Here is a 17,041-nt window from a genome sequence, read left to right on the forward strand (position 1 = left end):
GATTTACAGGATTTGATGTCATCATATATTGATTCTATATGTCAAAACATGCATTTCAATTTTTTTAATGATTAGATGAGGTTTTTATTACTTCCACATGTTTTTATTTTATTCAAGGGAAGCTAATAATCCTTAATCCCATATTTATTTGTGATAGTCATATATTTAGATGCCTGTTTTTTATTCAAATGAGTCTCAGCTGAGTGGATTCTCAGTGTTTTTACTTAAACGCCCCACGACAGGTAGGCTTCCATTCACAAACCTGTGCGTCTCATCAGCAGTTAGCCAGCCCCCCCCCCCCCCCCCCTCAGCGTTCCACCAATCTGTGTGTGCCGACAGCCATGATAGAATTATGAGCCGGGGGCTGAATGGAGCAGGGGGTGGGGTGGGGGTGGTGGGGTTTGTCGGACGAGTTACCGACAGCTCAAGGCTGCAGTGATGTGTGTCTGAAGCGGTCAGTAAATGGAAGAGTCACCAGTCCGTGTCCGGAGATCATTTCTTAAACCCTTGACTGAGGGGGTAAAAAAAATAAAAAAAATAAAATAAAAATCTCTGCTGGAGTAATTCAGAGAGAAATCTCATGGGAAGGAAGACAAATAGCCATCTTCTGTTTCCTTTCCAGGCAGCTGATCTGTGTACAAGACAAAGATGCATATTCAGCTGATCAGCCGAGTCGTCCTGACGGAACCGACGGGGTTTCCTTTGGGATTTTGTTTGCACAGTTTGTTGAATGAACCCTAGAGACACAGCAGAGACTTTCATGTTTGCTGCTTAAATAAGCGTCCAGATTCCAGCACAAACACAATCTGTGCACAAACCAGAGGCGTTTGGTTTCGTTATTCTTCATTAAGCGAATGATTAAACACGGTTCGGTCATCAACAGTTGTTCCTTCTTAACGCTCTCGCATTCATTCACTTAAATAACTTTAATCTCAAGCAAAACAAATCAAGCATGTTATCTTCAATTAGGTAAATCTCCCGTTTCAAGAACCCAGTGAGGGATTTCCATCCTGTCCCTCGGCAGAGCGTATCTAAAAATATTCATAATAAATTCCTGTGTTCTGATAAAATAAATAAAATAGAACGAAAATAAAATACTGTGCACAGTCACATTAATCTCACAAATGAAGCAGAATTACACAGGACTGAAAAACACTGACTACCATTTTAATAAGCAATTTCTGGATGCATTTTAATTTATTTTCTGTAAATCACAGTTTACATTATTGTGTCGCATTCAGTTAAAGTCAATATTTTATCTTCCATCGTCATTAGCGATTGTTTGTCATTTGTCCATCAAAACACCATTAAGCATGTCTTGGTTTCAATGTTTTATATGAGAGAGTAGCCCTGCGATAAACTGGCGACTCATCCAGGGTGTACCCAGCCTCCTCCTACAGTCAGCTGGGATAGATTCTAGAATAAACCTGTGACCCAGATCCGAATAAGCATCTAAAAATGAGATGATTACTGATCGTCTCTTCAAAAATGAATGTATGAATGAATGAAGGATATAAATCATAATCTATGTAAGTAAAACATATAATAACATAATAGTAGTTTTTTGTTTTACTTATTTTGTGTTTTATTTCATGATATACCATAATGAACTGTCTGCGACCACACTTGGTAGCTAGAGAGGCCATAGAGGTAAAGGGTTGAACATACGCTGGGATAACTTAAAAAAATTATGCAAACTCATTGCCTTAAAAGAATTAAGCTAAGTCAATTTAAAAATAAGTGAGTTACCTGAATTGGATTATTTTAAGTCAACAGGGCTTAAAATTTGTTAAATTGCCTGAGCTTAAGGGTTTTAAGTATTGGCCACTTAAAATGATCAAGTTAAGGTTGCTCACTATTTTTAATTAGCTTAGCCTAAGTCATTTAAGGCCATGAGTTTGCATACATGTTTTAAGGTAATCCAGCATATTTTATTTTACAGTGTATACAGTAGAAATGCTTTGATTCACTTCTGTTAATACTATCAGCAAGTATTTTTCGTATTTTATGAGTATTTTTGTGAGTATTTTTTACACTTCTTCCTAATCCTTTACACGTGTTCACAACTTTCCAGTTTATTTATTATTATTATTATTATTGTTATTTTTGTTTTTGTTGTTCAAAACAAACAAACCATGATGCATTCACACTTGTGTTATCTTAAACTAGACTTCCAGCCTCACTCAGACGTTATCATGGCACCATATTGATTATACCGACCGTCTCCCTCTCCAGCCTCTCAAGCTGCACTGTGAGCTCTGCAGCATCGTCTCCAGCTCCGGCCAGATGTTGGGCCAGGCCGCCGGCCCGGAGATCGACCGCTCGCCCTGCATCTGGCGGATGAACAACGCCCCCACGCGAGGCTTCGAACGCGACGTGGGCCAGCAGACCACCCTGAGGGTGGTGTCGCACACCAGCGTCCCCCTGCTGCTGCAGAGGCCCCAGCATTTCTTCGGTCAGGGCAACGACACCGTCTACGTGGTGTGGGGGCCGCTGCGGAACATGAGGAAGGACGGGAAGGGCATCGTGTACAACATGCTGCGCCAGGCGGCGGAGAACTACCCCCACGCGCAGATCTACGTCACCACGGAGGACAGGATGAACTACTGCGACATGGTGTTCAAGAAAGAGACGGGGAAAGACAGGTGAGGCGGGAATCGGTTTCATTTATTCATTAAAACACATGTGTCAAAATCACGGCCCGGGGGCCAAATGTGGCCCTCCACATCATTCTATGTGGCCCGCCAGAGCATAAAAGGTCAGGGTGTCTAAAAATAAATCGATTAAAAGTGTGCTTTGAGGAAAACTACATTTCCCACAATGCAGTAATTCAGACCATTTTAACTCTGACAAACACATTTTGAACAAAGTTAATGTCCTAACTTGTGTGTGATGTTATTTTTCTTTATCCATTGATAGTTTGATCCTTGATTGATGGAGTTCTGTGGGTTTAATAACCTGAATAAGTAATGAATTCAGTTTTTTAACATTAAGCAATAGTTAAATTTATATTTCATTACACTGAGTTACATTTAGTTACATTTATAACTGGACCTTTGATTACAGCCATTATGATGATACACACTGCTTAGGTCACAGGATTGCCCAAAAGTCGCTCTTAGTGAAATCCTGTTAATTAACTAGCTTGATGATGATGATGATGATGATGATGATGTCAGATAACCCTCACCTTTCTCCGACAGCATCGTGGAGAACATTGAATTCGCAGGTAGATTCATTCAGGGTGTAGATAGAGTATTTGTTGGATGCAGACACTTGACACGCCGCCTCACACTGAGCGCTGTTATCTGTGTCTGTTCCCCCCCCAGAGAAGAGCTGCAGGTTAATAACTATCAGGGTGAGGATCCACACCCCCCCCCCACACACACACACTCTTTTTAAAGGATAAACCTCCCTTCTCAGACTTGCCGCTGCTCATTTCTGCAGAGCCACACTCCTTCACGTCTGTCCCACATGTCATCCCGGAACCTCTCTTAACTTCTTAAGAGGATTAACATGTCCCATAATAAGCACAGCATCCATTCCATTCCAGCTCCATTGTTTCCCTCCTTATTGAGGATGGTGGGGTTAACAAAGAATTTCATGTCGAGCGTCTGTGTTCAGTCTGGATCAGCTGTTCTGAAGGCCCGCGGAGCAGAGATACAGACATGGGATTAGGGAGGTATGCCTGGGGAGGAGAATCTCATTATAGGACTTAATGCTCATGGGGAAGATGCTACGCTTCAATCATTGCTGATTGGTAACAGAGGCCAATCTCAAAGTGTGAGGAATGAACCGCATCTAATGCATATGTGATGAGGCTGGTGTGTGTGTGTGTTTAACCGGTTTGAATCTGCTGCCTATACCTTTATGTTAAGAGGTAATAAGTGCCCATCGGCAACAGCTCTTAAATCATCCTGGAAGACAGTGTAATTTATTTTAATAGAAATCTTTAGCTTGCTTATTTAGCTGTGTAAAATAATATATTTCAACAGCCAAGACCCTTTGTAATTTTTTCATCAAACCTCTTTCTTGGTATGGAACATAGCAACAGCATTATTTTTTCTAGATCTTGATTTTCACATCTATGCTCCAAATTTAATGCATGTTAATGACCTGAGAGAATAATGATAATAATAATAATAATAATAATAATAATTGATTAGATTTATATAGCGCTTTTCTGGACACTCAAAGTCGCTTTACAGTGGATCAAAAAAAGCACAGCGTGTTTCTTTAGGGGGCGCTGCTGAGCTATTTTGCCACATCAGAGACTGAACCCATAAAAGATTTTAAAGGACTGTTGCACCGGATTGCAAACAGGCAAAAGTTGACGCGTTTGGTGAAACTTTCCACCTCATGGATTCTGATCTTGACTCGTGTGTCAGAACCAGCGGCTCAGTGTTGCTCCGCTGATCGAGGTCAGAGTCCTTTGTTTCGCTTCTTCCATGTACAAATTGACCACATTAGGAAACACCGGCGAGCCCGTTCCGCCTCTAGAACCCCCCCCTCTGTACTGGAAATAGGTGTTCAGGTCCAGAAGTTGGCAGATCTGGTCTGGGTTAAGGTTGGTTCTGTTGCTGAGGGTGTTGTTGTGTTGCAGTGGCTGACTTCCTGTTGTCTGTAGTTCACAGGGCCAAGAACCTTCGGACGTATTTTGTGTAACATCCCATATAAGGAGTTACACCCAATCTTGAACCCATATGATGCTTGGATTTTTACTTCAAATTTTTTAAATCCAGTCAGATTTGCAAACTTTTGAATGTGTAGTAACTCTGAAAAATGTGTTTAAATTTGAAAAAGACAAACCGTTCTTTACCCCAGTTGGGGCAAAGACTTGGCTTCCTTGACTTCCATGTTTTTACTCTGATTTGATGAGGAGTCACGTAGTTCTTCCAATGACGTAAAGTTCATTTCCTCCTTTCAGGGCTTTAATATCCTTAAACAAACATGTTACCACATATTTGTAAAGTCTGGTAAAACATTGTTTTTCCATGACTTTTCATGCAAAGATAAGAAAACTAACCTCCAGGGGAAATCTGGAAGTTGTAGTTTTCAGTGTAAAGTAAACACATCAGGGAGCACCTTTTGTCTTCAACTTCACTATCGTACCCTGGATAGTTGTTATAGCAACAAGATTATTAAACTATTTCTGTATTTAGATTTTTATGGGCCGAGAGCTAAAAATGGAATCAGGTTTAATTAAAGCAATTACAGTTTTAACATTTAGATGACCCAGCATGCACTGCTTTACAGTTCAGGTCCCTGTGTAGTCCTGATTGGAGGTGGAAATGGTCTCATTCGCTCACTGAGTCATTCTGTGAAGCCAGCAGTAACACCTGCCGCCTCAGTGTTACTGGAGGAAGTCGTATTTATTGTTTCTATCTTTTTATGTCGATTGATTTGAGATAAGAGAACCAGATTTCAGTCAGATCACTGACAAAAATCGCTCACATTTATTACATTACCTCTCACACAAAACTCTGGGAATTGTATTCCATAATTGCACATTTTCTGTTTTTGAGTGCGGAGAGAAATAAATCCAGAGTGTGACGACTTTCCAGCTTCCAAATTGCAATCGCGAAGGTAAAAAAAAAAAAAAATTCCAAGGAACATGACAGAAAGCTTCGATCGCCGAACTGCGTCGATGCGATCCGCGTTACCGACGCGATCGACACCCTCCGTGACAGGGGACTCCCCGAGAGAGAGCGCCGGGTGTTGTTTACAGATTGTGTGTAATTGCTTTGTGTGTGTGGAGATGAAGGAATTGGAAGATAGCAGTAATTTTTGCTGTTGGCTCGCGTTGCGTGATTGAAAGAGAATGTTGGGAGATTCAACCACAGAGCTGTAATTTCATGCTTATCACCAAGAAACCGTTTTAAAGAGAGAAAAGGGAGCGGGCGGGAGTCATTGTGTTGCTCCCCTACGTGAGGCCTCACAGCCCCCAAAAATCTGCACCGAGCGTGTTTCCTTTTCATCCAAGTCGGGCGTTTGTCACGGAGCGAGCGTGTAATCACGTTACGTTTCTGTGTGGAAAGACTGTAATTGCTATGAAATTATCTCTCTGGAACACAAATATCCCCGGCGTTCCGGGCATCCGGTCCAAACCGGTCCATTTGAAAAAGAACAAGGAAGTTGTCACGTTCACACCACCCCCCCTAACCCCCCAAAGAAGATACGTTTTTGGCGCGTTTCTGCGTTCAGATGGAAGCCGATGCAGTCGGTTTGCGATTACGTCCTAATTTCCTACTGACATTCTAAAAGCGTTTGTTAAACTATTAGCAGGGGAGCAATATTGAGTTTTCATCTGGGATTTCATCCTTTTTTATTCTCCGTTGGTGTCAAAGATGTTCTTTACGGCCTCTGTTAATCCTGACAGCACAGCTGGAAACAAAGCTTCTCCTCTCAGTCGCTATAATTAACTATACTGAGAATAATTTCCTATAAACGGTCTTTTATCCGTGTGGCGCTGGTGTTATTATGGATTGTAGCTCTTCATTTACACCAGTTTTAGTGAGACGTGATGTTTTTCTAGCGTTAATAGTTGAACTATGACTCATATTTGAACCTTTGCAAACGCAACAGACGTACGTACGTAAGAGGAACCGGGCTCAGTTAGCGGCGTTAGCGTCGGCTTTCTGAGGACGGTGAAAATCAAAGAGCATTTTAGAAGGAAGGGCAGCACAGAAAGCCTCTTATCGCGTTTAATGGGGGGCAACGGCTTCGCTTTTCTTTTTTGAACAAGGGGCCTCCAGAAAGGACGAAGGACCTCTGCTTAGAGAGGGGGCCGCTTCATTTATCACTGTTTCTGATCTCAAAACAGGTTTTGGTAAAATAAATAAATAAATAAAAGAAACGATATTTGATGATCTGCTCATGCGTGGTCTCCTATAATGAATAGATGATAACTTCTGTTACATCAGAATATACTTTTAGATGTGTCACCAACATTTGGCCAATGATTGATTCTTTTGCTCCTATATTTTTTATTCCAGCTTGTCATCTCGGAGTAAAATAATTTTAATAAATAGAAAATAATAAATAATAAATAACAAGTAATAAATAACAAATAATAAATAATTATTTAAAAATAAATAAATAAATAAAATAATAAAAATAATTTTAATAATAAAATATGAGTAAAATAAAATATGAGTAAAATAAGCGTTGTGGTGGTCGGAGGTCGTCTCTGCTCTCTGGTATGATTGGATGGAGTCTTCACCTCTGCAGCAGACACTACAGATCAGTTCTTCCTCCAGCTGGACGATGTTGGATGTAAACATGACGGTTTGCCCCACAGACACAAAAACCAGTAAATGCGTCTTCTGTTCTTCTTTGCAGCAGCTGATTAAATAATCTCCTGGGGTGTGATGTGTCCCAAACACAAACCTGCATCACTCGTTATGTAACAGCCCGAACCCGTCTAATAAGCCTTATTAGATCAAATGTGGCTCGAAAAAAAATCTACCTCTAAACAGATAAAACAGGCTCAGAACTAAAAGCCCTGCGGGGCATCAACACGTCTCCACACCACCGCCAGCTTCCACATTTGTCCTTAAAAAAAAAAAAAGCCTTATTGTGTTTATGAAACTTCATTGGTCCCTGTTGGAAAATTATGCAGCTACAGCAGCAAGCAGTTAATGGGATTTATTTTGAGTTGAAAGAAAAATAACGTGTAGCAGAATATAAAGCAGGGCATAAAAACACCAGGAAAAAGCGTCATAACTGACAAAAATGGATATAAAATAGATTTAATATATTGTATATTCAGCAGTAGGTAGGACCCTAATTAACCAACCCATCACATAAGATTCACTGTAAAACTTTCACCATCAATTTTCAGGTAAATCATCTGCAGCAGGTTCACCTGCAAACTGTTTAAATTCAGGTTTTACTATAAACTTTTGCAAGAAAAAGTTTATAGTATCTCCATGTACGATATAATATTTTTCCATTCATGCTACTTCTCCCAGATTGCATTGCAGTTTGCAGCTTGTAACTTGTCAAATTTTACTGTAAATGTCCAGAATATCCAATAATAGTCAGAAATTCTGTTCATTCTCCACATTGTGTGGACTAAAATCACACAGAACAAACATCAGCTCCAGTTCTTTCATTGTCACAATGTTATATTTTAAAAATATTAGAAAAATACTAATGAATAACTTCAATCATTCGTTGTAATTGTTTATTGAACAAGACAAAGATGGATAACGCAGGACTGTCCTCATTGAAAGAAGAGTTAGCGCAACCATAACAGTCATACTTTATGCATCCTGTCAGTGTTGTGTTATAAACTCAGCGTGATATGAATTAGTCAAGATGTATATAGTTTCACGACGCGGTGTGAAAAGCAAGCAGCAGCATTAAATCATTAAATACTGCTGGTAAACCTGTCAGACACATAGATCCCAAACAGAGCATCCCAGCCCATTAGGAGATCCGGTGTGTGTGTAGGTGTGTGTAGGTTCTCAGTCATCCAGGTCAAGGTTCTGAGGCTGTTTTATCTGTTTAGAGGTAGATATTTACCCAGGATGACAGATGGTTTGAGAGAGGAGTTAAAGAAAAGGTGGTGGGTAAAAACTTTCTCATTGAGGAAGAAACTCCGGACAGGACCCAGACTCTGGAAAGGCGGTCATCCACCTTCACCGGTTGGGTGGGAAAATAAATATACTCAGGATAGAGACAAGGCAAGGAAAAGAGAGAGAAGCAGAGAGAGAGTGACAGAAAGCTCCAAAGTAATTTAAAGTAACTCCATTTCTGCTCTTATTTAGTCGATCATTTGTTAGCTCTACGAATGCAGGCTTTCAGGCTACGTTCCAATCAGCAACAGGTCGCTGATTGGAACGTAGCGATGCCGACTGCTGCTTCACATTTCCTTTTTGACACATGAATCCCAGTGCAAGGTTTCCAGAGTCATTTTTTATTTCATTTATTTTTTATTCTTTTGTGCATTGTGTGGAATTAAATGATTTACTTTGTGTTCAGCTTTCAGCACAGCTCAGAATATTATAAGAATATTCACTCTGCAAAATAGAGTTGTAATGTTCATCTGTCAGAAATGTGATTAGAATGAACTTATTGTGTAAAATATTTCTTACGATGACTTTGCTGTTATTATGAGATTCAATAATTCAATTCATTTCAATAGAATCATTTATGAGTAATAAAAATCAGTTTCTTTAGTGAACCTGGTTCTCCATCTGGATCTTGCCTTGATGAATCTCGTCATTGTATAATCCTGTTACCCAAACAATCCGACATACCAACATAAATGAGTGAACATCTTCTTGGCATTGATAATCAATAAAGAGGAATCAATAGCTTATTTCATTTGAAAGTCAGCGACACTCTCATCAGAACTGTATGACCTGTGCGACTGTGTGAATGAATGCACCAAAGTTCTTTAGAGAGATAAATACACAGATTGATGGCGTTTTGTCTGCGTTGAATATCTCTGGCATGAAAAATAAATATGTAAGAGACGTCACTTTTTGAATTAGTGAATGTAATACATGAGAAAGGAAGAGTAATCACTTCATTATTCAGCCTTTCACACCTCTCAGGTTTCTGATTTGTGCTCCGCATCATTTACCATCTTCATCTTGTGTTGTGATCAACGTGTAAATGTATCATCAGGTCGGTGTGAAGCGTTGCCTGCTGGGAAAACCTGGGGAGGGGCCGAGGGTTTCTTCTTATAAAGGGTAATAACACATGACATAATGGAAGAGCGGGAGCCGGTGTGGTTTAAGAACAGGTAATTGGGTTTTTACGTGAGATTACTCCATATTGTGAGCTCTTTTAGGTCTGAGGTCAAATCAGTAGGGTGTTCTGAATCAATAGTGAAATTAATTGATAATTGGTCCTCATATCAATCAGTCATGAGTGTAAGTCGGGGTCTCCATCCTGATCTTAGGTTGGTCCTCACCTGTTCACCAATCCTTGGCTTTAAATTCTCTGGACTCAGTTGGACAACAGAGCTCTCAGCCACAGAGCTCTCAGCCACAGAGCTCTCAGCCACAGAGCTTTCAGCCACAGAGCTCTCAGCCACAGAGCTTTCAGACCGCCTCAGGATGACTAACCCCTTCTGTTTGTTATATAGAAAAATCAAACTAACAGTCATAGAACTCTGGAATCAGGGATCTGTTGAGCTGTTCTCTGATGAACTTTTGCCAAACTCAACTTTATTAATATAAATTCAGTACCACATGTTAATCTGAATTATACACCTGCAGCCTTGTGTTATTACTTAGTTATTGATCAAGTTTTGGTTGGTTGATTATTTTCTTCACTTTTGCCTTGACCAATCGTAATCTTCTCAATGTCAAAGAAAAACACATTTTGTGAGGAAACGTGGTACATCGTGTGTTATTTATTATTTATTTATTTACTCAGAATAAACTTGTTTTAGTGAGTCAAGAGACTTGAACCACAGATGAACTGTGGCTCTAGTATTTTGCCTTGAAGTTAACAAACAGTCGAATGCTATCCTTTCTGAGATACTATTAAACACAAGAAAACGTGATCACAGTATTAATACAGAATGCTGAAAAAACATCCTGACTGGTGGGGGTTGAATGTATTTCTTAAACTACAGGTTGTAAAGTGGTTGTAATGTCAGCGTTGTGTTTGAACTCTGAAGTCAAAGACATGATAAATGGAAAACAAATTGCCTTTCATAACCTTTTACAGTGCGCCCACCTCCCAAAATAAATACACAAATAAAGTAGAAGGCTTGTTGACAGGTGACAGCTGGATATACCGCGGCTGTAAAGCTGCTCTGAGTGCAACACTTCCTCCGTTTATGATTGGTTATAACCTTGTAAACTACACTAGGCTTTCAAAGTTGTAGCTTTTAAGTGCATGCTGGATACTGGACAGCATGGCTGCTATTTTATTAAACTGCTGCAGACGGACTTTGAAAAGATTTCCAGCCTCAGAAAAGCGTCGCCCTTTTGGAAAGCGGCGCCCGTTTGTTGAGAGAAACGTTTCTAAAAGGTGAGATATGACGCTCGGGTTTTCTAGAAGTTTAATTCCACCGACTTGATGTCTTAATCTTTCCTTCAGCATCAGATCGAAATATAAATTTTAGCAATGAAATGATTTCAGAAGAAATATATTTTAAAGGTAATCAGCCTCAGCTTCACTTTGTGTTTGAGCAAATCTTAATGTACTAAAAGTAGTAGTATTTTGAGGATTAGATTATCATATTTCTATTTTATTTTCATTATTTTTAAACTATATATTTATGCTTATGTGAGTCTCCCTTTTCTATTCCTTCTTAATTTAGTTGTGTAGTTATTGCAGCGTCCATGTGGCCCGTCTGCCTTTCAAGAACACATAATCTTTTTTTTTAATTAAATCACTCACATGGGTTTTACAGAGAGATTTAAACGTCCCATGGTGTTATCAAAGTTTTCTGCTACTGAAAATACACACAGTTCTGGAACAAAATCAGGAGCGATTGCTTATTAAAATAGAAAAATCGGTGGGAATTAGCCGCCCCATTCGTTTGGGCCCCGCTGAGGATTATCACATCAGCTAAATGCTCTGAAATGTAACAGAAAATATGCTGGCTGTGTGTGTGTGTGTGTGTGTGTGTGTGTGTGTGTGACATATTTTCATTCATCGCTGAGCTCCAGTTGATTAATCTGCTTTAGACTGTTGAAAGAGAAGCAAGGTTATACAATCAGTCTGTAATGTCTGCCCAGGAGTGGGACTGTGGGTGGGAATGGTCTGAAACAATTCAGATGAAAGACTTTTGACTTTAATTCCCTTCTGAGGGATTCAAGTGGAGTATTTTGAGCCTCATTATAAAAAATAAATGGACACAATATAATTAAATTAACTTTTTCCTGTTGCAAAAACATCTTATCTACTTCCTGGATGTGAGAGAAAGTTAAGAACATCGTGTATAATGACGTATTTTCTCGTTACAGCATGATATGAGGTTCCTATATTAATGTGATGGATTCCTGGGGGCGGAGCCAGAGTCGCCATTTAAGCCCCGCCTCTCTCTGCCTCCTCTTCATGTCATTTCACCAATGACTTAACACACACACACACACACACACACACACACACACACACACACACACACACACACACACACACACACACACACACACACACACACACACACACACACACACACACACACACACACACACACACACACACACACACACTAAAGACTGGACAGACAGCAGCATCTTTATTGCTTGTTTTTTATTCTTATTGGAATAATTATGTTTTTATTCATGCATTTTGCTTCTGATTTAGAGCCAAAAAATAATTATTTTCTACATTTTCTGTAGCTTTTAAATGTTTTTTTTTTAAAATCTCACATCGAATGGCTCTGTTTTCTGAGTTTTTAGCAATTAATACATCATAGAGTTTGATACAAGAAGGAGCCACAGTCAGACGTCCACGTTTGTTTGCTTGTTTCTCCAACACAGAAAAACAAATGTTGCCTGTAAAACAAAGCAGCTCAGACCTAAAAAGAAGCAAACAAACAAAAAAAGCAGATTAAGGGGGGGGGGGGGCGTCCCCCACCCCCCCCCAAGTCTTTCCCTCGGACTCATCGGAGTGCTGTGAAATTAATGAGAGAAAACTGCCGGGGTGGCGGTCGGCATAAAAGCATCAGATGCTTCGGTTTGCACTGAGAGAATTATTTAAGTGCTGGTTGCCAGGAGGAGATGAGGAGATCAGTGGAAGCCCCTCGCTGTGAGCGACGTGGACGTCAGGAGGGTGGGGGGGTGGGGGGGCACAAAGGAGCCCCGCACTCAGGGAGGAATATGCTGCTTTTTGGATTTCACCAGTTGTACCATCTGCTAGGACATGAGGATGTTTGTTTGTTTGTCCGAACGAGAGGGAGATGTGGAGGGTACACAGTTTACTATGTAACTTAGAATCACTCTGTAGTACTATATAAAAATGTGGATATTATTACTTACTATATTATTATGGAAGGTAGTGCATCATCAAGAATTTGATACATAATGACCAATGAACCCATTAGAGCACACGTGTCAAACTCAAGACCCGGGGGCCAAATGTGGCCCTCCACATCATTTTATGTGGCCCACGTGTTTTTTCTGCACCAAGAGTTGAAAAATATTCAAATTTTTGGATGAAATACTAAATTCATCTCTTGTCACTTCTTGCTCAGGTGTCCAATCACAATTGAGAAAGGGACAAATACAACAAATACAAAATCCTGGTCGTGTCAGACTTCCTTCATCTGGAGCTGCAGCTTCTCTACCTTGTGCTGCTCCTGTTTCACTCAGTATTTAGAAGAATAAAAAAGGTGTAAAATTAGGTGCTTGGAACACAAATAATTGCCTTGGTTGCTACGACACAAGATATCCAAAGTGCCTCAGCTACAAAGATGTTTAACCCTCAAAGTTCAGTAATGGCCTCCTCGCTGTTCAGTTTGTGACACGTTCCTGAAAACAAACGGATGTGATCACGTGTTATTTCTGCGCTGCAGTTCACAGCATGTTGACTTTTTAAAGTGACTAATATTTAATCGGATGTTAAATACGACAGATCTTTCAAATTAATCGAACTAGATCCTGAATAAATAACCACGTTTTTTTAAAATACTGACTAAGAAGTGGCATTTCTTACTAAACCTGCCTCATGAGGATCCCGACATACAATCCAGACGAAGTAAATGATTTATATTTATTAAAACAAATTTAACAAATATGGCTCTTACAAAGTATGAACTATCAATGATTCCCATGTGATTCCTCATTTTATGAGGTTTAATTCAGGTTTAATCAAACTATTGTGAGACTATTTTGGTGCAGTGACGTCATGGAAAACCTGACTTTGTCCACTTCAGGATTAGATGATCTTGTTTTCCAGAAAACAATTGTTTTGTCTGATGTTTTAATCACACCAACTAACTAACTAACAAACACACAAAAAACAAACACAAAAAAACCAAACAGACAAACAAACAAACAGACAAACAAACACACACACACACACACACACACAAAAAACAAACACAAAAAACAAACACACAAAAAACAAACACAAAAAACAAAAATACACACAAAAAACAAACACACAAAAAACACACAAACATACAAAAAACAAACACACAAAAAACAAAAAAACACAAAAAAAGAAACATACAAACAAAAAACAAACACACAAAAAAACAAACACACAAAAAACAAAGACACAAACGAACAAAGACACAAACACAAAAAACACACAAAAAACAAACAAACAAACAAGCAGATAATGAAGTAAGACCTCCCTCGGCTCAGTCGCTGAGTCTGGGATCTTGAGGAGTGAAGCTGCTCTGTCACTTCGCGTCGATGCTGCCGATCTTGATGCATTCTGGTGCAGATGGCGCCGGGGTGAGGATGCTGCGTCTGGGGTGGCGGCTGTTTCTCAGCGTCCTCTGGGTGTCACAGACTAGAGATACTGGTGGGGCTTTTAGTCACCGTGAGTAGAACCTTCCTGCTCCTTCCACTGCTCCTTGATTTTCTCGACATCCATCAATCGTGTTTTTCGTTAGAGACTGCTTTAAAACATTTTTTAAATCATTGTTTCATATTCCACTGTACATGTTGGGCTTTGTGGTCTGGGGGGGGGGGGGGGCGATAACGACAGCTGAACATGGGAGCATGTATCATCAGCAACAGACGACGACGCTCTGACGTTTTTATGGGACACTCTTCCTCGCGTGATGGTTTCCCCGGAGACCTCAGGCCTCTCCTTCCTCATCGTCATCGTCACTAAAATGGAGCGAGTTTCGACTCCGGGAGCAGTAAACTCACTCAATCCGGGATTAGATATTCATCGACGGCTTTACTCTTCAAAATGTCACGGCTGCTGGTTGTTTGGAGGGACATCAGGACTTCCTGTTGCTTTTTTTCTGTCCGCCATCCTCTCACTTCACTCCTATGGAGGTTTGCTTTAGGAGGACATCAAGGTTGTTAACTCTGGAGAGGGGGGAGATGGGGAGCACAGCGTCAGAACAAAGAGAGCGACTGGGGGGGGGGGTGAATAGAGTGAGAGGGGAGAAACAAGGAGAGTTGAAAAGTTCAGGCAGGGAAATTGTGGATGGAGGTGATAAAAACACAGAGGAGCAGAGACTGAGTGTGAGTAGGAAATAAGAAAAAGGAGTCTTGGGGGAGAGAGAGATAATTCTGAAACAGCTCTGACTATATATTAAAGAGATCCCCAGCAGACTCAAATCCAATATTGTCAAGCCTAAAGGACTACAGTGCAAATGACTAATCCCCCAGAAAATAGTATTTTACATTTCAGAGGATGGGAAAATGAAAGCAATCGAACCATCTGTGTTGGGATTTTCTTTTTTTTCTTTTTTTCTTTTTTTTGCGAACAAAGGCAATACAAGGGAAACTGGAAAAAAGAGAACAATTTATAATACAACCTGAAAAATTCTAAATAAAAATGTAGAAATGATCCATTATATTAAAGTCTCTCATTGCGAACCACTGCAAATCATTTGATTGTGCAAAAGAATATCTAACCTTATCATTTATATATATGTATATTCTTTTTTTGGTGTGTAAATATAATGTACATTTGGATAATATGATATATGTTAATATGTTTCCAATATGTGAATATGTAAATTTCATATGTTGCAGATGTTAATATGTATGTATATTATTTAACTATTTATGTTTGACCCCCCCCCCCTGCTGCCACGATCGCACAAATTTCCCCACTGTGGGACAATAAAGGTCTTTTATCTTTATCTTTATCTTATCTTTATCTTTAAAACTTAATGAAGACGATTTAGTGAAGAATTAGAACCGACAAACTTACATGAACTCTAACATAAGTGAATAGGTCATTTTAAATCACTAACATGTAGCTGTTTTGTTTTTTTTACTTAAAGCAGAGCTGAAAGGATGAAGCCTGAGATGTTTTATCAAACACCACAATGTTGTGGGTGGAGGAGAGTGTTTTTATTCCATAAGTGGCTAAGTGTGTGTGCATCATGTTCAAATTGAATGCTTTTTTCCCCAAAAAAAAATTATAATACTCTCCTGTAATAGACTGACTTCAGAAAGTGCTGCAGAAAATATGTTTTTAATGGTCGTGATTAGAATTCTGGATGCAAACACTTACACTTAAGCTAACATTTTAACAATGGTCTGTTGTAGCTTTCTGGGTTTTTTTTAGCCACTTTCTTAATTGCAAGTGTTTAAGTGATCCTTTCACAGTATTTCTGCATTGGGAATAAGTGAAAGGAAAAATTTAATTCAGCCAAAAATGAAACAGAATGAAATTATTTGTCGATTTCTTTCTTTTCTGTATTGCGTTTGTCTTTAACGTCCTTTCCTTTTTATTCTCCTTTCCATGAAGTGAGAACAAATGCTCACTTTTTACAGTGTGTTTACATTGATTCAAATTAAACTGTACATTTTATTGTTGTCAGGGCAATAGCTTAAATACAAATGTCAAAAAATAAAGGAATACATCACTATATACATGTATGAAGATTATGTCAAGATATTCACATCACTGCTGGTTTTGATGTTTATGTTGGATTTTTTTTTACACTCAAAGAAAAAACAGTCATTTGTTAAAGTGATTGTGACAAATGGACAGTGACAGTTAAATAGTGTTCAGAGGTGATCTAACTCCTGGAGGATAGCAGTAGATGTACTGTACAGTGTGTACTGACTGTGTGTGTGTGTGTGTGTGTGTGTAGTGTGTGTGTGTGTGTGTGCTGTGTGTGTGTGCACTGTGAGGAACACAGCAGCTGCTCCGTTTTGAGGCTTTTAACAGATAAAAAAGATGTCATACAACATTGTGTAAATTAGATTAAAATGACTGCTCCTGCAGTGCTTTGTCTACACACATAATTTATTTAGCACATCTGTTCTTGTGTCACTTGTGAGTGCTGTGTATTGTGGAGTTAATGGCGTTACTGTGGGTTCTTAGGGAAACCATTGAAGTCCACATAATTTGCAATAACATGTAACACAAACAACACACACACACACACACACACACACACACACACACACACACA

The 17,041-nt window shown here is 39.5% G+C and overlaps 1 protein-coding gene across 3 annotated transcripts in view; it reads left to right on the plus strand.

The window, feature by feature from the left end:
• The window catches only part of st6galnac3 (ST6 (alpha-N-acetyl-neuraminyl-2,3-beta-galactosyl-1,3)-N-acetylgalactosaminide alpha-2,6-sialyltransferase 3), a 46,372-nt gene that overhangs the window by 19,477 nt on the left and 9,854 nt on the right, over nt 1-17,041 (plus strand). For all 3 annotated transcript variants that reach the window (XR_011038838.1, XM_068340815.1, XM_068340816.1), the window contains exon 3: nt 2,236-2,645. Coding sequence is in view for 2 of the 3 variants with exons in the window: in XM_068340815.1 (XP_068196916.1) it covers nt 2,236-2,645 (410 nt within the window). In the remaining variant the exon portion in view is untranslated. The remainder of the gene's footprint in view (nt 1-2,235; nt 2,646-17,041) is intronic.

Source organism: Antennarius striatus, chromosome 18 (genome assembly GCF_040054535.1).
Source record: "Antennarius striatus isolate MH-2024 chromosome 18, ASM4005453v1, whole genome shotgun sequence".
Taxonomy (NCBI): domain Eukaryota; kingdom Metazoa; phylum Chordata; class Actinopteri; order Lophiiformes; family Antennariidae; genus Antennarius; species Antennarius striatus.